This window comes from Lampetra fluviatilis, chromosome 60 (assembly GCF_964198595.1).
Source record: "Lampetra fluviatilis chromosome 60, kcLamFluv1.1, whole genome shotgun sequence".
In the NCBI taxonomy this organism is placed as follows: domain Eukaryota; kingdom Metazoa; phylum Chordata; class Hyperoartia; order Petromyzontiformes; family Petromyzontidae; genus Lampetra; species Lampetra fluviatilis.
In genome coordinates, this window is record NC_136334.1 from 347,505 (window position 1) to 371,915 (window position 24,411).

Sequence of the window (24,411 nt, forward strand, 5' to 3'; positions counted from 1 at the left end):
CATATGTTGCTCCCCTACGTGATGCGTCATCTCCCAATGTTGCCTTGCCGGGGTCTGTTGCTGCTGACTCTGACTCTTCCCCGCCTGCGTCCATTGATCTTGCTAGAGCGCCTGTCGTACCTGTTCCAGACAGGCCGACCGTGACACCGCGGGGGAGGAGTGGGCCTGCTTGGAGGGCGCCTGCCAAGGCTGCGGGACCTTCAAGCCCGGCGACCCTTCCGACCCCGCTGCAGGCGCATTCGCCGAATATGACCAAGACTGATTCGTCAGGGACACGAGATGTCGGTGGACTTCCAATCGCAGCAGGGGAATTACCCCCTGTCATTTCTCGTGTTCCATCGCGTCCCCGTTCTACAAGTGGGCCGCCGACCGTCCGGGACGGGCCGGCGACCCGCACTCGTTCCAAATCGCTTACGTTTCGTTGATTGTATGTTGTTATTGTTCTTGTTCTTGCCGTCGTATTTATCGCATGCTTTCGTACGTTCGTCGATGTTACTTGTGTGTTGTTCTTGTTGTTATATTGCATGCTTAGTGTCCTTTAAGGGGGAAGGTCGGTTCACCGCATTACGCTTTGGTGTTGTTCAGCCGAGGTCGGCTGGGTTTTTTCTATGGGGGAGGGTGGTGTAATGCGGGCGAAAGCGACCTTCCGGATGTGACGTCACGAGGAGGCGGAGCCAGGTGACGTGGGTGAAAGGTAGGGGGTCCTTAAGCGGGTAAACCGGAAGGAGAAGGCAGTCGGGGTGTGAATGGAAAGGTGTGGGGCCACGCGGGCGTACGAGCCGAGGGGGCACCGTCAGAAGCGGGAGCCAACCCTGGGAACAGTAGGGAGCTACTGGGAGGTGTGAGCTGCAGATAGAGATAGGCAGTAAGGCTGTGTGTGAGGAGCGGCGGGGTGGCTGCCAGGAGTCGCAGGAGCGACGAGAAGGCGAGACAGCACGAGGCCGTCAGAGCTGCAGCAGGAACAGCCAAGGGAGCTGTGTGAGAGTACAGCAGCGGAGCTGCTGTGGGGCTGCAAGAGCGACAAGAACAGCAGCGGGGCTGCTGATGTGGACTGGAGTGACATCGGAACCAGCACAGAGAGAATAAGAGAGACAGCCGTGTGGGGACGCAGTACGGACCGAATAAAGGACACTGAGCCAGATATCGTGGTCAAGTCTTTTATTACACTTTATTAACGCTGTTCCTTGCGCCCCCCCGTGGTGCTGTTGATCCTGCATAATGCATGGGCATAATGGGACTTTGAAACCCCTCCGCCCACCTCCTACGCATTGTCCATTGGTATGCTAAATTCCTCTTCATATGCACATTCTTTTGTTAAGGCGCTCCTCCTCACAACACCGATGTAGTGGTGATACGCGCTGGGTGTATATGTCGTGTGCCAGCGCGTATGTACGGGTGTGTGTGCGGTGACGCGCGCTGACGGGGAGGAGCAGGCGTCAGTGCGCGGGTGGGGGTAGTGCTGCTGATTGGCTGTGTGCCGGTGACGCGCCCAGAGGGAGTGATCGGGTAGCAGCGCGGTGTGATTGGTTGGGGAGTGGAAACACGCGCTGAGCGGAACCGGATCGTGGGGATAGAGCGTGGGGATTGGGTAACTGAGGAGCGGTGCCGACGTTGAGGTCCGCATCCGCTCCGTCTCCCGGGAAGAAGGGGTATATAAGGTGATGCACAGAGGAGCAGGGGGGGAAGTGGAACCATCTAAGAATGAAGAGGAAGGTGCAGAGATAGAGCCCGGAGAGGAGAGTAAGGGAGAGTAGAAGCTGAGTGATGTATAGTGTGTAGCCAGCGAGATAGAACGGTCTACACGAGCTGAGTAATGTATAGTGTGTAGCCAGCGAGATAGAACGGTCTACACGAGCTGAGTAATGTATAGTGTGTAGCCAGCGAGATAGAACGGTCTACACGAGCTGAGTAATGTGTAGTGTGTAGCCAGCGAGATAGAACGGTCTACACGAGCTGAGTAATGTGTAGTGTGTAGCCAGCGAGAGAGAACGGTCTGCACGAGCCGAGTATGCATACGGTGTAGCCAGCGAGAGAGGAAGGTCTGCACGAGCCGAGTATGCATACGGTGTAGCCAGCGAGAGCGGTGCAAAGTCTACACGAGGCGAGTGGAGAGTGTAGCAGAGGCGCAGAGTCTACACGAGGCGAGAGAGGAGTGTAGCCGAGGCGCGGAGTCTACACGAGGCACAGAGAGCCGGCAGCACAGAATCCTGAGTCAAGAGAAGTGCAGTGTGAAGAAGAGAGGCCACGCGTTGTATTGTTACAAGTCAAGATTTAATAAAAGAAGTGTGTTCCCGTCAAGGAGTTTCCTGCCGTCATTTTCCAATACTTCATCTGGCGTCAGAAGTGAAACGGGCTTCCAAGTATGGAGACGAGGAAGACCCGTAGGACCCACGGGATTGACCGCGAGGAAGACCTGGACGACTCGGAGCCGCTGGTGGCGGGGGGTGAGGAAGAGGACTTGTCCACGCTGCAGGGTCCGTCGACGGCGCCGGCCGAGCGACCGGGGACAGACGCCGGGCTTCGTGAGGCGCACTCCCGACTGGCGGAGCTGCTGCTCGCCGCCGCGTCCATCTTGGCGGAGATCAGCTCGTCGGGAGGAGCGGGGACGGTGGGGGACATTTTACAAGGTCGCCCCGCAGATTCCCGCCAAAACGAATGGGGGATTCCCGCCATTGCGCCTGGGCCTACTTTTGGCGGGAACGGCGAGCGCCACGTGGTGGTGGGTTCCCAAGCGCGCGCATCGACGTCATCAGCGCGCGAGGGGGTCCGCCATCTTACGTCTGCTGCTGGAGCCGCCATCTTAGACACCGACGGACAGGCGGAGAGGAACCACGAGGCGGATGACTTCATTTTTCAGCAGCGCCTGCCCACATTGTCAGCCTTCAAGGCGGAAGGCGGAGACTGGGGCCAATTTCAGCGAAGGTTTTTGGCGCATCAAGAGATGTCAGCGTGGTCCGATGCTACAGCGCTGCGGGCATTGCCCGCCATGCTGGACGACGATGCGCTCGCGGCCTTCAGGGCTGCACGGAAGTCGGACCGCTCCACGCTGAAGGATGCGCTGGGTTTGTTGGCCAGGGTCTACGGGCCTCCCTCTACATGCCGCCATCAGTTCTACGCAAGACGGAAAGCGGCCACGGAGACCGCGCTGGCCTATCGCACGGCGTTGCTGGCTCTTGCTGATGCTGCGTTCCCTCGGATGGACGAGGAGGGCCAAGACGCGATGGTTTTGGAGCAGCTGCTCAAGTTGGCGCAGGACCTGGGGGTCCCTATCAACACAGCTGACGACATTGATATTTCTTCTTTGAGAGTCGCCACGAGTATTCAAGCGCACGAGGCCCTACAACGGAAGCAAGGCGTTGGTTGCAACGCTGCTGTCGTCGCAGCCCCGGGGTTGGTGGTCGCCGAACCCCAAGTCGTCAGCCCACGAGAGGAGGCGTTCGCCACGGGACGACCAGGGGACTGGAGGCCGGGGGCCCGGTCGCCTCTGCGATCGGGCCGAAAGTCGGAGCAACCAAGATCTACTCCGACCCTCGTCACGTGCTATAACTGCGGCCTCCGGGGCCACGTGGCGTCCGGGTGCCGCGCTCCGCGGCAGCGCGCCATGGGAGCTCGGCTGGACGACGACCGAGAGCCCAAGTCATCTCTACAATCCCCGGCAAGTCGCGGCACCTCACACGCTCGGCCTGTTTATTCGGCACACATGGGACGCCGCGTTGCGGCGGAGGAGGGCCGGTTAAGGTTCGGGGATTCGGTTCGGCGAGGGGGGTTCGGCCGGGACCAGGGAGACATTGAATGGGCGGAATTGGGGCATAGAATTGTGGCTGCTTCGGCGGGTTCGTCCGTTGTTACGGGATCTATTGATGGGGTTGAGATTAGGGTGTTAGTGGACACGGGGGCATCGGCAACTATTATATCGGACCTCATTTATAATATTCTTCCAGTCCAATGTCGTCCGCTGCTTCCAGTTGATGTGCCATTTTACGCCGCTAATGGGGGATCGTTGGGCATTATCGGTCAGGTTAGGGCGTCCATTTGCATTGGAGATATCAAATTATCGGGACCCGTTTTCGTTTCGTCTTCTTTGGCAGTTCCGTGTCTTTTGGGCACTGACTTTTTGGCTAAAATGCCCATTAAAATTCTTATCGATCAACGATGCATTGAACTGCCATCGGGTCGCCGGATTTCATTTTTGACGGGCCCTACTGACATTCGGACGGCGTGCGCTACGATACAAGCGGTGGCGACGCAGACAGTGCAAGTGCCCCCGGGTTCACAGATGTTGATTCCCCTCCGGTTGCGAAAACCATGGGTGAGGGAGGCTTCGGGACAGAGTATGCTTTTGGGTCCTTCTAACAAGGCTGTCGGGGGTCTTGATTTATCGGTGGCTCACACTTTGGTGCGGGCTGACAGGGATCCGTTTGTGATGGTTTTGAACGCGGGGTCGCGACCAGCTGTCATCCCGCAGGGCACCGTGCTGGCTCACGCGGCGCAGGTTCCTGGGGATGATGGGTTGGTTGCGCAGGTGGGCTCGAGCCCCGCGCGGAACGTTGAGCCAAGGGAAGACCTTGAGTGGGTCCATTCGTTATGTGCCGCCTCGGACGATTTGTCGGCGGCGCAGTTGGGTGCGCTGCGCGAGTTGCTCATTGAATTCTCTGATGTATTCAGTAAACATAAGTATGACATTGGGTGCACGGATTTGTTGCACCATCACATTGAAACGGGCGATGCGGCGCCGGTCAGGCTAAATCCCTTCCGACTGAGTCCCGTGGAGAAGGAACATGTTCAGTCGGCTGTTAACGATATGCTAGAAGCCGATATTATTTCGCCCTCCTCTAGCCCGTGGGGAGCGCCTATTGTGCTGGTTAAGAAGCAGGACGGGTCCCTGCGATTCTGCGTTGATTTCCGTCGCCTGAATAAGATCTCTGTGGCTGACGCGTATCCGCTCCCCAGGATGGATGAGTCCCTCGATGCATTGTCTGGTGCGCGTTATTTTTCGACTCTTGATTTGTTATCGGGGTTTTGGCAGTTGCCGCTCGACGAAGAGTCGAAACCTAAGACAGCATTTCGGACTCCAGGGGGGCTGTTCCAGTTTAACCGGTTACCCATGGGACTTCACTCCTCTCCAGCGACGTTTCAGCGACTTATGGAGCTGGTTTTGTCGGGCTTGCAGTGGGATACATGCTTGATTTATATGGACGATGTCATTGTTTTCAGTAAAACGTTTGAGGAACACCTCCGGCGATTGAGAGGGGTGTTCTTGCGAATGCGATCGGCTAAGTTGAAATTTAAACCGGCCAAATGTCACCTCCTTCGTAGGTCCGTTAGATACTTGGGTCACATTGTCGATTCTTCGGGGATCTCCACCGATCCCGCGAAGACGGATTGTGTCGGTTCGTGGCCGACACCTACGTCCGTTTCCGACGTGCGTAGTTTCATCGGGTTTGCTTCTTATTATCGGCGGTTCGTTGAGCACTTCGCCACTATTGCAAAACCCTTGCACGCTCTAACGGCGAAGGGAGTGAAGTTCAAATGGGGACCAGAGGAGGAGGCCGCGTTTCGCTCCCTCCGGGACGCCTTGGTGGGTGCCCCACCCTTGTGTTATCCCGATTTTGCCAGTCCCTTTTTGCTGGACACGGATGCTAGCAACACGGGCATTGGGGGGGTGCTATCCCAAGTCGTTGGGGGTGTCGAAAGAGTTGTCGCCTACGGTAGTAGGGTGTTGTCTCCGGCGGAGCAGCGCTACTGTGTCACCCGTCGCGAGCTGCTTGCCATTGTTTTTTTTGTGCAACAGTTTAGGCCATATCTTTATGGTCGTCACTTTACAGTCCGAACGGACCACGCGGCGCTACAGTATTCATTGAGGGTCGCCCAGCCCTCGGGCCAGTTGTCGCGTTGGTTGGAAGTCCTCCAGGACTATCAGTTTACGACTACGTACCGTAAGGGGTTGCGACACACGAATGCCGATTGCTTGTCGCGGTTGTTGCCTTGTGATGAATGCGCGTGTTTGTCGGGATCGGCGCGCTGTAAACCGACGCTTGCGGGGGAGATGGGGGCACTGGCTGCGACAGCGGGCGCACCGATCGGGGATGATTCCACTGCCTCTCAGGGTCGGGACTCGCTGCTCTCGCTGTCGCTCAGCGAATGGGGCCGCCTCCAGATGGCGGACAGCTCGCTGCTAGCATTGCGCCGCAAGGTTGGGGGTCCCGAGGGGGACCAGGAGCGTACCGGCTCCTATGTACTTGAGCGGGGCGTGTTATTGAAATGGGACAGTTTGTCCCGGCGGAACGCACTCGTGGTGCCTTCCGCTGTGAGGGGGAGGGTTGTCTTGGCGGCACACGAACGCCTCTTGCACTTGGGAGTTAACAAGACGCTTGCCCTGCTTCAGCGTGACTATTACTGGCCGGGAATGGGAAGTGATGTGGTGCATATTCTGAAGGGGTGCGTTGAGTGCGCCGGGCGTAAACCACCGGCCGTGGCAGCTAATCCACCGCTGCAATCTATTCAGGTCTCGCGTACCAACGAGCTCGTTGCACTCGATATTTTGGGGCCCTTCCCAGTCACGCCGAGAGGGAATAAATATTTGTTAGTGGGGGTCGAATACTTTACCCGATGGCCTATGGCGTGGCCTCTCGCTAACCAGTCGGCAGCGGCTGTGACGGATGCCTTCGTCCAGGGCTATGTCCTGGACAAAGGGGCTCCCGAACGCCTGCTGACCGACCAAGGTAAAAATTTTTCGAGTAAATTGTTGCAAGAGGTGTGCGATCTGTTGGGTACCAAGAAGGTGCGTACCTCCCCGTACCACCCGCAGACTGACGGGATGGTGGAGAGACTCCACAAAACCTTGACTTCCATGCTGTGCCAGCAGGTGTGCGAGGCACATGTAGATTGGGACCTGCAGGTCCCGGGAGTCCTTGCTGCGTATAGAATGGCCCCCCATGCAGCTACGGGGTTTTCCCCATTCTATCTGATGTACGGTCGGGAAGCTGACCCGCCAATAGAAACGCAACTTGGCCTGTCCGCTCCACGAACTAATTCTAATTTGGCAGAACATATTAAGTTTAATATTCACAAGCTGACAGAGGCGAGGGAGGCCGCGCGGCTTAATTCGCGGGCTCGCCAAATTGCTAATGAACGGTTGCGGGCACGGAAGGTGTCCATGCACGAATGGAAACCAGGTGACAGGGCCTGGCTGCATTGCCCTCAGGCGCCCTTGGCTACGTCGCCTAAATTGTTGAGACCGTGGAGGGGACCCGTGGAGGTCGTGCGCGTTGCACGGCCCCAGTGCGTTCAGATAAAGTGGGGAAAGCGCCGGTGGTACGTTCACCCCTCCCGACTGAAACCGTTCTCGCCTCCATATGGCCTCCCCTTGTGTCGTGATGGCCGGGCGTGTGACGTGACCGGCGACCCAGAGGGGGAAATGTCTCTGCCTGATCCACACGTATTTTCGCCTGATCTGCTCCCAGGTGTCTCGGAACTGACAGCTGCCGATCACCGGCGGCCGGATCTCCGCGGCGGGGCCGGCCCTTTCAGGCCCGTTCCGCGCCGTCTGGAGCAGCCGGAACCGCCGGACGGTCGTCAGTGTCCCGCCCCATACGATGGACCAGCCAGACGGACTCGCGCCAGGTCGTGCTACTTTGCATGACCTGCCTCGTGAGGAGTCGGGGCAGTTGGAGCGCCTCGTCACTGCGTGTAGTCGCAGGGACGTGGGGCGCGTTCGTTTCGAATTTGCTCGTATCGTGTTATTGTTGACTTTTCGGGTTCATTGTCAATCTGTACATAGTTATTCTTGTTGTTGTTGTTGTTGTGTTGTGTTACGGGGCACACTCGGGGGGTTACGGGGTTTTTTTTTGTTGATTGTCGTTTTATCGTCGCGGTTGGTTGTTGTTAGCAGCCGGGCCGGCTGCGAGCTATGTGGGAGGGGGTGATGTAGTGGTGATACGCGCTGGGTGTATATGTCGTGTGCCAGCGCGTATGTACGGGTGTGTGTGCGGTGACGCGCGCTGACGGGGAGGAGCAGGCGTCAGTGCGCGGGTGGGGGTAGTGCTGCTGATTGGCTGTGTGCCGGTGACGCGCCCAGAGGGAGTGATCGGGTAGCAGCGCGGTGTGATTGGTTGGGGAGTGGAAACACGCGCTGAGCGGAACCGGATCGTGGGGATAGAGCGTGGGGATTGGGTAACTGAGGAGCGGTGCCGACGTTGAGGTCCGCATCCGCTCCGTCTCCCGGGAAGAAGGGGTATATAAGGTGATGCACAGAGGAGCAGGGGGGGAAGTGGAACCATCTAAGAATGAAGAGGAAGGTGCAGAGATAGAGCCCGGAGAGGAGAGTAAGGGAGAGTAGAAGCTGAGTGATGTATAGTGTGTAGCCAGCGAGATAGAACGGTCTACACGAGCTGAGTAATGTATAGTGTGTAGCCAGCGAGATAGAACGGTCTACACGAGCTGAGTAATGTATAGTGTGTAGCCAGCGAGATAGAACGGTCTACACGAGCTGAGTAATGTGTAGTGTGTAGCCAGCGAGATAGAACGGTCTACACGAGCTGAGTAATGTGTAGTGTGTAGCCAGCGAGAGAGAACGGTCTGCACGAGCCGAGTATGCATACGGTGTAGCCAGCGAGAGAGGAAGGTCTGCACGAGCCGAGTATGCATACGGTGTAGCCAGCGAGAGCGGTGCAAAGTCTACACGAGGCGAGTGGAGAGTGTAGCAGAGGCGCAGAGTCTACACGAGGCGAGAGAGGAGTGTAGCCGAGGCGCGGAGTCTACACGAGGCACAGAGAGCCGGCAGCACAGAATCCTGAGTCAAGAGAAGTGCAGTGTGAAGAAGAGAGGCCACGCGTTGTATTGTTACAAGTCAAGATTTAATAAAAGAAGTGTGTTCCCGTCAAGGAGTTTCCTGCCGTCATTTTCCAATACTTCACCTATATAAGCTCCTAGCTTGATAATGTTCTCATTCTTCGCCTGAGGACGGCTGCTTGCGTTGTGGCCGAAACGTCGTGAGAATTGTTTTATTATGTTTTATTTTTATTATTTTATTACTTCCCTTCTACGTGACTTTACCGAAAGAACCAAGAAGAAGAATCATAATCGTATTGTTTGCACAAGTAAACAGACTACTCTTAATTCTGCAACCTATTTCAGTGCAATTCTGGTAAGATTTGCATAATGGAACTACTAAAATATTTATCAATTTTTCCAGGTAAGGTCCACTGGGCTATATAGCTCGTTTTCAGAAGCGACCTGGCCATCAATGATAGCTCAACGAAGTTGCTTATCGTGTGGAAATTTATAGCAGCCAAATACCCTAAAAGCATGTTTACTAAATGTGAAGGGAAAAACCGGAGGGCTGGAGAAAAATCCACACGACCACGGGGAGAACATGCAAACTCCAAATATACAGGCGTCAGGCAAGGTAGTTGACATCTCGCCACCGTGGCGCCTTGCAATGGCAGAGCCAGGATTTTCAGGTGGGGGGGGGCAACCCCTCCAGCAATAAAAAATGATCAGAGTTGTAGTAAGTATGGACTTGTCCCTTGCGTTTTATTCGACGTGTGTGCGGCGATGGCGCAGCCATCGATCGAGGGTCGAATTCGAACCACGTTGTGTGATTGGCATCGCGCTCACTGAATGTGTTTGCCTTCAGGGAAGTCGTGGACTCTATACGCAACTGTGCACAATTCCATTAGTCACTTATAACTGCTTTGCCGTTACTTATTGCCAATTATGGACCCAGACTATTGTCCTATCATCTCATAGAATCCCTGGCGCATAATAATATGCTACACAGTGGCAGTGGGGGTCGCAAAATCACGATTTATTACTAATAAACCCCAATTATCCGATCAAAAGTAGGGATTTCGATCGGATCATTGGGGGGGCACGTGCCACCCCCCCCCCACCCCACTGGCTCCGCCAGTGGTGCCTTGTGACATCACACTTTGTTATAGATTCAAAACCAAAATGCAGATCTTCCAAAAAAATTAATATCGGATTCCGATTTTGTGATTATACGGATTTATCCGAAAACCGAGTCTGTTGTCCGCAGCGTAGGACTGTGAAGGGACTGTGCGGGGAGGGGGTTGTGGTTAACTTCGTCTGTCTCCTGCACTGTGCGTCCATTGTCCCACAGCTGCAGGGCACCATCCTGCAGTACGTAAAGACGCTGATGGAGGTGATGCCCAAGATCTGTCGCCTCCCGCGCTACGAGTACGGCTCCCCAGGTCGGTGCTCGTCCCCTGTGCCCAGGGATATTCGGCTGTGGCTCCCTGTGGGCCGCTGAATATAATTCGTAGGGGCCACGTGACGTCACTTGTGCCATGTTTATGTTGCCATGCACACGTGTGTGTGTATGTGTACACTTGTGTGTCGCTTTTGTGTGGGGAGCGATAGTGCAGGGCTTAGCGCGCGGCACTACGAACCCAGCCAGACGAGTTTGATTTCTGCTCACGGCTAACAACAGTGACGATTATCTTAAAATCGCCCAATTAAAATCACGAAATTTTTATCTTGAATGTATTTTTACAACATAATTGCGGTTATTAAGTTCTTTTTAATCTGTAATTGTGGAACGCTTCTTAGCTCAACGGGCTTTACTGAGTGGGAAATACACTCCTGGTTGTGACCCCGTTGGTTTGGTGGCACAGGAATCCTGGAGTTCTTCCACCACCAGCTCAAGGATATCGTGGAATACGCCGAGCTCAAGACCGACGTCTTCCAGAGTCTGCGCGAAGTCGGCAACGCCATCCTCTTCTGCCTCCTCATTGAGCAGAGTCTAGTGAGCTGCACACCGCTCGCTCCACTCCACCTTCTTCGTCGTTGTTTGATGATGTTCCTTCATGTTCACGTGTCCCCTTATACCTGCCGCTGTCATTGCTGTCACCACTGCTGCCGTGCTGTAAATGAGACTCGGGACACTCGCCTTTACCTCTAAGACACCTGGTTCATTATAAGACACCTGAGCGGGAAAGTGATGGTGTTAAGTGCTTTATTAATGTAGTAAGAGGGTCTCGGGTTTCAACGGGCGATTAATAGAGTAAGAACTTAAAGTATAAGGACACCTGGTTCGTTTAGTACCCAGTAGACAAGGGGTACGGACGCTTGGATGGCTCGTGTATCACTGTCGCTCTGTTAACCGAGAGTAGACTCCCCATCCCCTCCTCCACACGTGCCCACAAGTAGTATACTCTGCTCACGCAGCCTCTCGTGTGTCGAGCACGACCGAGGCCTACGTGGGCTGCGCGCGCATCGCTACTAAAACAAAGTGCTGGTGGCTTTCCCCCCCTGTAGTCACAAGAGGAGGTGTGTGATCTCCTGCATGCCGCGCCCTTCCAGAACATTCTGCCCCGCGTCCACGTAAAAGGTGAGGCCGCACCACTGCGACCGTTTCGCCTTTCATGCTCCCCATCAGTACCACCACGCAATGTACGGATTATGTATGTGGAACTTCTTTCGCATCGTACATAGCCAACCGTGCTAATCGGAGGTGCGCCAAGACTATGTAACGCCCTGCCACCTGTGGTAACGCAGGCGAGGTCACCCACCTTATTTCGGTTTTCTCTAAAGACCGAAACAATGTGGCCTAGCCTACACTTCCCATGTATGACCAGTGGACTCTGCACTATTTATATTTCCTAAATTCATGAATGGCACACTGAGATCATTGGATGAATTGCGCTTTATAAATGTCAATTATAATTATTGTACCCCACAAGCCCTTTGCGGCACATTTCGCGGGCATCCGGCAGCAGGTGGCCCTGCCGGCAGCTGTCGCTCACAAGCTAAACGGAGCTGCAGCAGCAGCCAGCAAGTGGGCCAGAGTCTGCCAGTAGGGTGTGATGTTGTCGTGTGGCTTCCAAATTTATCTAATTTGGCAAATTGGGCCGATTTATTTTTTTCTCTCTCCAAAATCTGGCAATGAAGCTGAATTTTTTTTTTTATTGGGCCGAAGTGCAGAATTTCAGAACAAACTAAAAACAGTTCCATTTTGACAAAAAAAATGATGTCACAGGATGTGAAATCGCCTTCCCAATGCCACACCTGCTCTCCACCAACCGTGGCATCGTGCCGTTGCGGGTGATGCAGCATTTTTAGAATGAAGACACGTTACATTTTTACGTAATGTGCCACATGTTCAAGTGTTAAATGATAATTTTATTATTACGTAATAATTTTACGCCGTCAGATTACTTTATAGAAGAAAACTGATTTTATGTTTTTATCTGAGACTCGTTGATCGTTTGTGGTTTGCGTGCACAGAGGGGGAGAAGCTGGAGGCGAAGATGAAGCGGCTGGAGAGCAAGTACCAGCCCCTGCACCTCGTGCCGCTCATCGAGAGGCTAGGGACCCCTCAGGTGACTCCGCAGTGCCAGCTGTCGTCCCCAGTGGCTGGCGAATCGGCCGGTCTACTGATGGGAGGCTGCCCCGTCTCTGCTGCCGCTGTGTTTGGACCTCTTTAAGAACTAGCAACATCGGTGTTTGTCATTGGAGGGCAGGGTGAGACCGGCTTGCGACGCGTGAACGCCCGGTGGAGGCCCTGGCTCGCCGTGCCTGTGTTCGAATCCAGGACCTGGCGATGCCAACTCGGCTCCATCGAACTTTTGAACCGCTTGGCCCGTAAATATTTAAGAGCGGGCGCTTGCACAGGTCGCAGGAGTGGAGCCTTGCTCATTGCCACAGTGGAGTGACACTGCACGCTCAGTAATCTTCATGACCTCACGTGCCTTGTCATTTAATGTGTGCCTGCGCATTGACTCGGCCTCAAATGGATACCTGGTGGGGTGTGCAATCGTTGCTGTTCGGCCGGGTGTGGTGCTGGCCACCCACCACTCTCTCGTGTGCCGTGCCAGCCTTCATAAGAACTCGCTAACAACACTCGCTCCGACGGTCTGTTAGAAACTACACGGATGATCTTTGTGCGTGTGTCTCGCCACAGCAAATAGCGATTGCACGCGAGGGCGACCTGCTGACAAAGGAGCGGCTCTGCTGTGGCCTCTCCATGTTCGAGGTGATCTTGTCGCGCGTACGCGCCTACCTGGACGACCCTGTGTGGCGGGGGCCGCCCCCCACCAACGGCGTGATGCACGTGGACGACTGCTGCCAGCTCCACCGCCTGTGGAGCGCCATGCAGTTCGTCTACTGCATCCCCGTGGGCACCAACGAGTTCACCACCGAGTGAGTTCTGCCGCTTGCCATTTACGTCCACGGTGGTGGTGGCGGCGGTGTTTTGAATAACGTCAAACCAAACGCTTAACCCGTTGTACACTCGTTGATCTGCGTGTTGGACATATCGCCTTACTCGGATCTGCGTGTTGATCCTATCACCTTCTCACTCAATGACTCGGCTGTTGAACACATCACCTCCTCACTTGATGACCACACCACTCCCTCGTGCGCCGTGCCAGCCACAATAGTTGCTCACTGACGGTGCTTGTCTATACGGGAATCTGTATTTGTACCTGTGCTTGTGTATCTGTATTTTAAATGTATTGTACGTGTGTACCCTTGGGGAGACAAAAGTGGCCAGGCATGGTGCTGGCCAAGCTGCCGTCTGTGCTCTATTGTACCGTGCCGGCTTTCATAGATGCTCGCAATTGACCCGGCAGCTTTAAAAGTCTATACAGGGGATCAGTGTCTTGCATCTCTGGTTGTATCCGGTTGTGTATCTGATTGTGTATCTGTGTATCTGGCTGTGTGTCCGGTTGTGTATCTGGTTGTTGTGGTAGGGAGCGGTAGTGTAGCGATTAGCGCGCTACGAACCCGGCCAACACCAGTGACGATTATTTGAACCGGTCCTGGGCCTCCCCTAGGTCGACTCAGCCTCGAATGAGTACCTTGTGCGGTGTGTAAACATCGTCACTGGGGAGACAAAGGCGGTTGGGCATGGTGCTGGCCACACACCCCCTCGTGTTCCGTGCCGGCCTTCATAGGCGCTCGCTAACAGCACTTGCCCCAACAGTCTGTTAAGGCTATACTGGAGGATCTTTGTCTTTGTATCCGGTTGTGTATCTTGTGTGTAAACCTTTGTTGTTCACAGGCAGTGCTTTGGGGATGGCCTTCACTGGGCCGGCTGTTCCATCATCATGCTGCTGGGCCAGCAGAGGCAGTTCGACATGCTGGACTTCTGCTACCACCTGCTCAAGGTGCAGAGGCACGACGGCAAGGATGACGTCATCAAGAACGTGGTGAGTCGGCGAAGCTGTGCGAGCCCCAGGTCGGAGGCTCGCAGCCGGCTCTGTTCAGGGTCCCAGGAACCATGGCGTCACTGGCGCGCTTTTCCTGCCATCGTTAGTGGTTTTACTTGTGCTTAATTCATTTGCAAATTGTGGCTTTCACCCTTATCTGTGTATCAATATTTCTATTATGTTGTGCAAAGTAATTGAGGGACTGTGTTGTTGTTGTCCTGGTGTGGTTTGGGATTATTGTTGTTGTCTTAGTGTTGTCTGGAACTGTTGTTGTTGTCTTGGTGTGGTCTGGGACTGTTGTTGTTGTCTTGTGTGATCTGGGACTGTTGTTGTTGTTGTTTTGGTGTGGTATGGAACTGTTGTTGCTTTGTTGCCTTGCCAAAGCTTGCATTTAGTGTTGACAAAATAGAGTGTTTGTTCTTTTGCAATTTGTAAATGCACGTCTTTACTTTTTAATGTTTATTTATTGAATTTTTCTATTCCTTTTTTTTGTGTTGTTGTTGTAAATGTCTCACCCACCCCTACTGGACATCTGTGAAAAATAGCTTCATATCTCATCGGATTCCTTCTGCGGCATCAAGTCTGATTTTGATTTAATTATTACAATTAAACCGCATGGTCACGTAAAAATTATTGCAACAGAACTTTGTGTTTATCTTAAACATTGCAATTATTAATATTTACATTCATTAAAACGATAACATTTTCTGCACAAACAATGACACGTAACAATCGAACACATAGAAAAATGAAGCGTGCATTGAGATTATTTAGATTATTTTGGTGCTGTAAATGTCCAATGATGAGCCACTTTGTTGAGCTATCATTTGTAATAGCCAGGCCACTTCTGAAAAATGAGTTAATACCTCGGTGGGCTTTGCCTGGTAGGATGGGACTGGTTTACTGTAGTTTTATTTGTACGTGTTTGGGTGATGTTCACCTTTCTTGTATTTCGCACTGCTATCGTGTTTGTGCACTGTTTGTTGTTGTGGACGTTCTGACCCCGTGCCCCTACTGGGCATCTGTGTTAACGAGCTTTGTAGCTCATCGAATTCCTCCTCCAGTATAAAAAATATTCAGATTTTGGTTCTGAGAATCATCTTCATCATCAGCCATGCTCATTCGACTGCTGGACGAAGGCTTCCTCAAGACTTTGCCATCTCTCTCCGTCGCGTTCCCTTCGGCGGCTGCCGCTCTGTCGGGAGGCGGGATGCTCGACCGTCGGCCATCGTCTCAAAATCCGATAATTCGATTCTTTTTATATTTGACGTGAATTTTATCTGTGGCGACCGCCCCCCCCCCTCCCGATTTGTGCGATGCCAAATGCGTGTGCGGTTACTCTGTCATTGCAGCCGTTGAAGCGGATGGTGGAGCGGATCCGCAAGTACCAGAGCCTCAACAACGAGATCTTCGCCACGCTCGGCAAGTACCTGAAGGCGGCCGACGCCGAGGCCATGCCCATTGAGCACGTGCGCTGCTTCCAGCCGCCCATCCACCACTCGCTCGCCAGCAACTGAAACGCGGAGCCGGAGACCGAGGGGGGGGGGGCGGCGGAGGCTCGGGGGGCGGAACGGGAGTGCAGTATAGAGAGAGGGAGCCGGTGAGAGGGAGGTAAATGGGAAATACGGCTCGTTACCTCTCTCTGGCGGTTCTTGCCTGTGGTTGCAACCGTCGTGCCGGGAGGTGTGGAATCGAACCAGCAGCCTCTGGACTGCAAGTCAAGGGGCTGCTGACTTTTACTCCGCAGCTTGATTTTTCCCTTTTTTTATTGAATGCTTCTTTTTCTTTATAACGCTTTTGGGACGAATATGTAATGGTTGACGTTTAGAGCGGCGAGGGCCCTTCCTATCCGAGTGGTCGTAGCTAAAGAGCTTCTGTCTGCTATGGAGAAGAATAAGAGCCTCTTCCTTACCCATCCTGTCATAGATGCGGTTATAAACTAAACTAACTTTTTATTTTACCAGGTAAGGCCCACTGACCTATGCAGCTCTTTTTCAGAAGTAACCTGGCAACAAATGCTAGCTCAACGAAGTGGCTTATTATGACATGGAAATGTATAACAGCCAAATACTCTATAAACCCCTGTTGATTCTAAATGTGGAGGGAAATACTGGAGGACCCAGAGAAAAATCCACGTGACCACGGGCAGAGACACACAAACTCCAAATATAGAGACCTCGAGGACCTCCCCAAGGTCTTCCTGATCGAAAATGGCTCCTTGGAGGTGTCCCTCAAGGTCCCCTTTTGTAACTTCGCCGCTGGAATCTCTTCTGCCTGTTTGCTGTATTGGGATATAGTTTTGTAAACGGTGAGTGCTGTACAGGCGCGTGCGCTCTCTCCCGGGCGAGTCGGTGATGATGCACTGTTAGCGGGTGCGGCGGTCGGCCCGGAATCGTGCGTGGGGAATCCACACGCAGGGAAAAAAGAGGTGCCTTGAGAAAGCAATGCAGAAAGTAGGCTGCTTACCTGCCTGTGCGCGGAGTCTTGAGTGTGAGACTCCGCACAGGATTGGAGATGCTGATACTGTCATTCACACTTAACACACTAGCCAAGGCTTTTGTGTTTCATTATCACCGCCTTGAACATTCTTCGAGAGGTAGGGAGTCCGACCCGGGTCACCTCACCACACTTATGTGGACGTAGGCTGAAGGGAGATGCAACACAAACTCGCAGTTTCCTCGTTTGCTTGTCTACGGCAGAGGGAAATGCTGCCCGTCTGCGGTGAATAGGACGTCAGAACTTAAACTCATAACCCATCTCGTCTCCCGGACCAAAGGCAGCCATTTACATTCAAACATTCCTTGGCTGGCTCCCACAATGCACTGTGAACTGTAGCTGTCATGCCGGCTCCCACAATGCACTGCACACGATGTCTCCATAGTTCCGGCTCCCCCACAATGCCCTGCATGTACGGCAGCTACACTGCCGATGGTGGCAGTTGGGATACTTTTTCTTTTGTTTTCATTCGCAAACTTAAAACTCTGGTCTCAGACTGCCTGACTCACACAACTTATGCATGCAGCTCCGCAGTAAGAGCCGTGCAATGTTTGGGTTGCATCTTCCCTTTAATCGAGGCATCTCCGAGTTGAGGGCGCATTCGGTCTACGCGCCATTCCTGCAGATTTGAAAGTGTCTGGTCACTGTGTCCGGCTGTGCCTTGTGTCACTCGCATAGAACGTTAACATTGCGTTTTTCGTGAGTGGGCTTGATAATAATTATACAGATGATGCCTCACTGTTGGATGTGGTCTAGAATGGGACGAGGACTCGATGGCATTTTATGCAGTGCCCTGTCAATGTGCCTTAATCTCGTCTCCAGCAAACGCCTTACCACCAGACCAAACGTAAAATTGGCATTAGTAATTTATTTCCTTTTCTTAGCACTGTATTGGGGGATGCGTTTCACAGATGTGGGTGTGCATTGTGAGTGGGTTTTGGTTTATGCAGCGGACAATGATGCTGGGTAGTGTGTGAGAGTGCAAATGCGGAGTGCACGTCAAGTTAGAATGTCTGTACTCTCCGGATTGTAAGACGCAATAGTTGTTTCCTGTGTTTGTAATCGATTCGATGTCGTTGTCTGTGTTTGTGTGACCACATTTGTGTAACATTGACACCGGCTACAAGTTTAGGATCGCGTCTTACTTTTCGTGAGCATCTTATAATCTGGAGAATACGGTAATGCTGTTTGCGGAAAGCCTTTTAACTGTTACCAAATAAGAGTTTGGGTTTTCCCCCCTTGGATATTGATGCTGAGCGGAGTGCGGGCACATGTGTGGCTTTGCATTAGCAGGCTGGGCTGAGGGGTTCGCTGTCGTTTGCTTTTTGGTCAAAGCCTTGGCAGAGCTAGCTTATTTTCGTGTCCAAATGCGATGCACAGTGGATTGACGAGGAGTGGAAATTCCGTGGCGCAGCGTGATCCGTTGTTGCACTCCCCCCCCCCCCCCCTGCTGTTTTGTACGCATCAAATATCAACGGGGAGGTTTTAACAAATACCACGTGTGGATCTCATGAACCCGGATTCCTCCGCTTGGCCTTTATATAGAAAAAAGCCACACGAGGGACGTGCAGTTGGTTGACCAAGCGCGTGTTTAAACAGCGCCGCCGCGTGCGACGAGCGGCGCCCACGGAATGTGCTTCCTCCTCCCCCCTCCTCCTCCACCGCCTCCTCGCGCTCTACTTGTGCGTTTTAAAGCGAGGTAAATGCGCAGCGCTGCATTGCCCTAGTCACGCCGCGGAAGGGCCTCCACTGGGGCAAACGCTGGAGAGAGGCCCCTCTAGAAGTGTAATTTTTTTGCTCATAATGACACAATAATATTTACGCGATCTAACCCAAAAACACCTTTATGTATAATATTGGTCACGGAAGGCTACATGCTAAGCTAGTAATTTTGGCCTACACCTTCATGCTGGCCAGACGTTTTTGGAAGAGGTGGGATTTTCCCACATTTTACTCCACCACCTACAACCAGCTGATCAACACAGACTGTGCTGTATGTAGTCAGGGAGGGGTGGGGAGGGGATTGTAAGAAACGTTTCCCCTCGTTCTGCGTGTGCTTCCATTTCCAGCTTGACCGTAAGAATAGTAGAGACAGTCACCGGGTTACGGATGGGTTATGTTCCCGAAAACGATCCGTAACCCGAATTTTACATGTCGGAAACTGAACAATTTTCCCTCAATATCAAGATAAATTCCATTTACCTTAATCCTAATGGAGCTAGAGCGAGGCATAAGGCTGCCCGTCTTACGCCTCACTCCAAGGTATTCAACCTCACCACGCTGCACTACTTGCGCTTACCTGACTTGTAAAAAAAGGTTCAATACGCGGAACTTTGTGCATGATTTATGGGAGCATTTCTGTAAGGTCAGATTTCCATTTGTCGGATCTTCTGAAACCTGGGGACTGCCTGTATTTTAGCAATCAACGAGCAGCGTTGTGATGATGAGGGCTGTAGCTTATGGCACTGGCGACGACGGCTCTCGAGCAGCCCAGACAGGTGCCCCCTAATTAAAAGGTTTGGCACATTGTACTCCCACCGTGTTGACTTTTGGCCTGTCCTGCAGAGTGACGTGTTCTGTCGTGCAATACCGGACAGTCCCTCCCCTGCCTCCTTGCGCCACCGCCAGTCCTTGTGTATTATCCCAATCTATTTGACAAGCAAAAAAAGCCAAGATTTAATTTGAAACGCCTGTGGATACTGGCCGAGTTTCTATTTTGCTGTATATATTGGCAATTCTTGAAAATGAATGTCCTTTGAACATTCACGTATTCACCCCTTGTGCTGTATCGCCACTCGTTCTGTGTCGGGTAACAGGATTTTAAGCCGCATCCCGCCACCCCCATGTGTGCGAGGGGCCACGGAGTTGTGCGCTTCTCTTGGCTGCGTGATAAATGCATTGACCGCGTTAAGCAGAGTATCAGATTATAGCGGCTTGGCCTTATTTGCGTTTGTTGACGGTCGGTGGCCCATGCATGGCGAACATGTGGTCCGGGCGGCCGTGTAGACAAGTGCCCTTTAGCCATTGTAATGGAGCTCCACACTTTAACACAGCCGTCCGCTCGCTCTACACGGTAGCAGGAGGAGTCGTAGGAGATGCGTTCCGAAAAAAGACACGAGGAGACAGCTGCCTGCCGAGTAGCTCATAAAGTGCACGCAGTACACACACACATTACACACACACATTACACACACATTACACACACACACTACACACACACACAATACACACACACACATTACACACCACACAATACACACACACACACATTACACACACATTACACACACACACTACACACACACACAATACACACACATTACACACCACACAATACACACACACATTACACACACATTACACACACACACATTACACACACACATTACACACACACATTACACACACACATTACACACACACACAATACACACACAGTGCACACACACACACATTACACACACACACTACACACACACACAATACACACACATTACACACCACACAATACACACACACACATTACACACACGCATTACACACATTACACACACACACATTACACACACACACAATACACACACATTACACACCACACAATACACACACACACATTACACACACACATTACACACACACACATTACACACACACACACACAATACACACACACACAATACACACACAGTGCACACCCAGTCCACACACACAGTCCACAGACAAAGACAGATATCTCCCTAATAACCTTAACAGACTGTTGAGGCAAGTGCTGTTAGTGAGCACCTATGAAGGCCGGAACAGCACACGAGGGGGTGCGTGATCAGCACCACGACCAAACTTTGTCTCCCGATTGCCAATGTTTACACACTGCACTCTGTACTCATTTGAGGCTCTGTCGACCTAGGGGAGACCCAGGACCGGTTCAGATAATCACTGGTGTTGGACGTGCGCGGGGATCGAACTCGGGTCGCCAGGTTCATCGCGCGGCGCGCTAACCGCTGAATGACCGCTCCCCACAAAGTACACACACAGTACACACACACAGTACACACACACACAGTACACACACACAGTACACACACACAGTACACACACACAGTACACACACAGTACACACACACAATGCACACACACAATGTTGTCCCACGTCCGACCGCATAACTGCATCTGAGTGAATTCAAATTGCAAAAAGCTAATTTTGGATAGGGTAGGTTATGTTAGCTGCATTGTGTCCAGAAATCGTACAAACTGAACCTGCACAGAGCGAGGGGAACGTGGACTACAGAGGCACAATTCAATACTCTCTGGCTCTTTCGGTGACTTTACCGAAAGAACCAGAGACTATGGGTTCCTGCAGTCACGAAAGCTTCAAATCAGCAATTCAATGAGTCGTCACGACTTGGAGGAATGATTCAAGGTTAATGTTTTGTTCGTCTGTCTGGTTGCACGTTCCGTCTGATTTGAACCATAAGCATGAAGGTGACGTCGTGATATAATTAGCGTCGGTCTTAAATAATCGGTTCTTACACGCGTGATTCGACGCTGGTGTTGCGGGCCTAAGAATCGTTGAATGGATGCATTTTTAACAGGTCCTCATGACCTTTCTCTGCGTCGGATGATCAACATAAATTTTTGTTGACAAAAATGTACGAATTGTAGACATGGTGGAGGGCTGATGGGGTGAGTTAACCCAACATCAGGAGTTAAACTTATGATTTGAGGTTGCGAGTTAACTTTTATAGATTTAAATTCGCGGAAGAGTTGTTTAAATCGAATATTTATGTGTACTCATCTGCTCCTTTACCAACAAAATATTGTTTAAACATTTAAATAACCTTCATCACACAAAGAGAGAGTGTGTATGTAGTACCTCCCCGCTTTATAACATAATGCGTTTGACAATTTGCTTTCCGTGTTAGATGTAGACATTAATTAGACTTAGTACGGAAAAGGGTTCTTGCAAAAACTGTTCTTGCGACGAGTGTCTGCATCATGCCGGATCTATCTGCTGACGACGAGCCTCAAGTCCATGGTGGAAAGTTCTGATTGTACACGTTCATCCCATCAGAGCATCCCGTTCGTGCAGGGGTCGGCAACCTGCGGATCCAGAGCCACTCGAGGGCTCTATGCAGACTGCTTCTTGACGTGTGTTTGTATTCGCATGCATTGCGGCTCTTGAAATATATTGCATTTTCTACTGAATTTGAAAAAAAATTGGATGCCCTTGTTATTTTAGTTGCCGACCGCTGAGGTTAGTGGATCCCTTGAGTGGATCCCTTGAGTGGATCCACTGCTGGATGTTGGGCGTCTCCGTGGCGTGCACCTCCGGTAGGGTCACGTTGCCATGCCTGCCCGCGCTGGGTGCTGCTGCTCGGTGGAGGTGTGGAGTGTCGACGCTCCGCGTGTGGCCGTGCAGCCCCCCGCTGTGCCACACGACACCCAGCACCCTAATGTGCACGGCGGTCGCCCATCGAAGTACTAATCCGGGCTCAACTCTGCTTAGCTTCTGAGATCCGATGGCTCTGGGCATGTTCCGAGTTGCTCCATGGGTGTTGTTCATTGCGTTGCACCAATGGCGCGTTTCAACCATCGTCACGATCCGGGCAGCTCTTGGATCGGTTTGGCCGCTTTCTCCTGGGTGGGTTCCCAAATAGCAACGCAACTTGATTTTAATCTTGGCTTCACACTGAAGCGTCTTGTTCTGTCTGCTGTCACGGTTGTATCGAGTGGCGTCTTAATATTGTACTGAAAGCATTGATGTCGCTGTTGGCGCTCTGCGCTACAGACCTGGCGACCCGAGTTCGATTTCCGCTCACGGCCAACATAAGTGAGGAATATTTTAACTGGTCCTGGGTCTCCCCTAGGTGGACTTGGCCTGTTGCGGTGTGTCAATATCGCCACTGGGGAGACAAAGCCGGCTGGGTGTGTGCCGGCCTTCATTGATGCTGCTCGCGAACAGCACTTGTCCCAACAGTACGTTCAGGCTATACGGAAGTTCTTTCTCTTGTATGTGTGAGCAAGTGACCCTTTGAACTAAACCTTTGTAAAAACAAATATGTGTGTGAGAGGCATTAAGGATGAACTCACTTTGAGCCCACTTGCCCTCGTCCTGCTCGAAACCCTTCTTCAGATGGGTCCTGGGTCAGAGCGCCAATGCGGCATTTGTAAGTGTTCTGGCCAGGCAGGGTAAACAGAGGGATGGGGTGGGGGGGGAGTAATTCTAAGAAACGAAACGATAAAGGTCAAGAGCACAGGGGTCACCAGCGACAATGTCCGCAGGAGCCCAACGTCCATGCCCTCCCTCTCCGCGTCCTCCCTCTCCGCTCCCTCCCTCTCCGCGTCCTCCTGCTCCGTGTCCTGTGTTTGTTCGCCAGACTACAGCTCGGTGTCATCAAATTGCTGCTTTTTAGAGGACTTCGCTGTGTGCAATCCGATTGCTTGTCTGCGAGACCAACTGGGTGCAATCCGATCGCTTGTTCTTCTACTCGGCGAGTCCTGGCCTTAAACGCAATATTAAAAATGTCACTAGCCATGACCGAACCCGATTTTGTCGACCAGAACCCAGTTATGGAACTGCCAGGACGGCTCAGTTGTTGAAGCCTCAGGCTCGTGACCGCTTAATCCAGAGTTTGACCCCTTGTCAGGACCAAATCCATTCCATCAGTCGCTTGCAGTCGGTAAATCGAGTGCCAAGGCAAGAGTGCTCATCTCTACCATAGGAACGTCGAGTTTCCATTGGTAGACTCGTGATTGGCGAGCGTGCTTTATGTCCATCTGGTGTCATCTTCACAGCTGAGGGTTCACGTCTGTGACAGATGCTTCAGCTGCGTCGCACGTGCATGAGCGTCCAGGCGTAAGAAATCAATTTTTGATAAGCGATCAGATTCCGTCGTGCTATTGAATAAATACAACGTAAAGAGAGGCTCATCTTGTCTGCCGCTTGGATTGGTGGAGACCAAAAACGCTCGTGAAATATATACTGTTTTATCTTGTACTCTTGGAAAGGACACTATTAAACACACACGACTAACATTTAAACGCGGTTTTGTACTCGTGTATCCCGATATACTGACTGTATTGACGTGTGTGGCTCTAGGGATGTGTATGTGTAGTGCTTAGTTGGTAATGGATTTATAAAGTTTTGCTATCTCACAATAAAAATGGTTATGTATTATTCATCGGAATGGGCTCTTTGTCTTGCCGGTGCACGTTAGCTCGCAGCACGACGACCATGGCATTGATTTGAAGTTCACGACCAGCCCCCTTTGTCATTCCACTGCTGGATGAAGGCTTCCCTTGGCAGCCCTCGACCATCGCTCGCAGTATTGTAGTGCAACGACCCTTCCAGCACTTGCGCACGAGCCGAGTTCACCGTTCCGTCTCTATCCGCCAGGCGCCCTTCAAGCGAGTTCCCTCGGGTTGCCGTCAGTCTCGAGCGCTGTCCCTCCCAGCGACGAGCCCACACGGCGTCTCTGACACGTGCTGCCCCCTCCATGTGGTGTAAATCCGTCTTGGATGCGGTAGCTACCGCGTCTGAGACAGCCTTTACTAATCCGCCGGTGAAGCCCACGGACACATGAAAGCATTGCATTGTAAAAGCAGAACTTTATTGTCAAAATCACCACGATATGTCATCACCTTAACACGAATCGTAAAACGCCAATAACACGTGATAATAATAGTACTATGGCAGTTGTGATGCTTTGAAACACTGAATGTGGCCTTAAAATACAAAAGGGGC

General features: G+C 52.3%; 1 protein-coding gene across 1 annotated transcript in view; it reads left to right on the top strand.

Moving 5' to 3' along the window:
- Positions 1-23,846, top strand: part of LOC144950904 (cytoplasmic FMR1-interacting protein 2-like) — a 75,981-nt gene extending 52,135 nt beyond the window's left edge. The window contains exons 25-31 of the mRNA XM_078881070.1: positions 10,124-10,214; positions 10,638-10,768; positions 11,281-11,353; positions 12,250-12,344; positions 12,926-13,164; positions 14,027-14,174; positions 15,527-23,846. Of these exons, the coding sequence (XP_078737196.1) occupies positions 10,124-10,214; positions 10,638-10,768; positions 11,281-11,353; positions 12,250-12,344; positions 12,926-13,164; positions 14,027-14,174; positions 15,527-15,691 (942 nt within the window). The 3' untranslated portion in view covers positions 15,692-23,846. The remainder of the gene's footprint in view (positions 1-10,123; positions 10,215-10,637; positions 10,769-11,280; positions 11,354-12,249; positions 12,345-12,925; positions 13,165-14,026; positions 14,175-15,526) is intronic.
- The last annotated feature ends 565 nt before the right edge of the window (positions 23,847-24,411 follow it).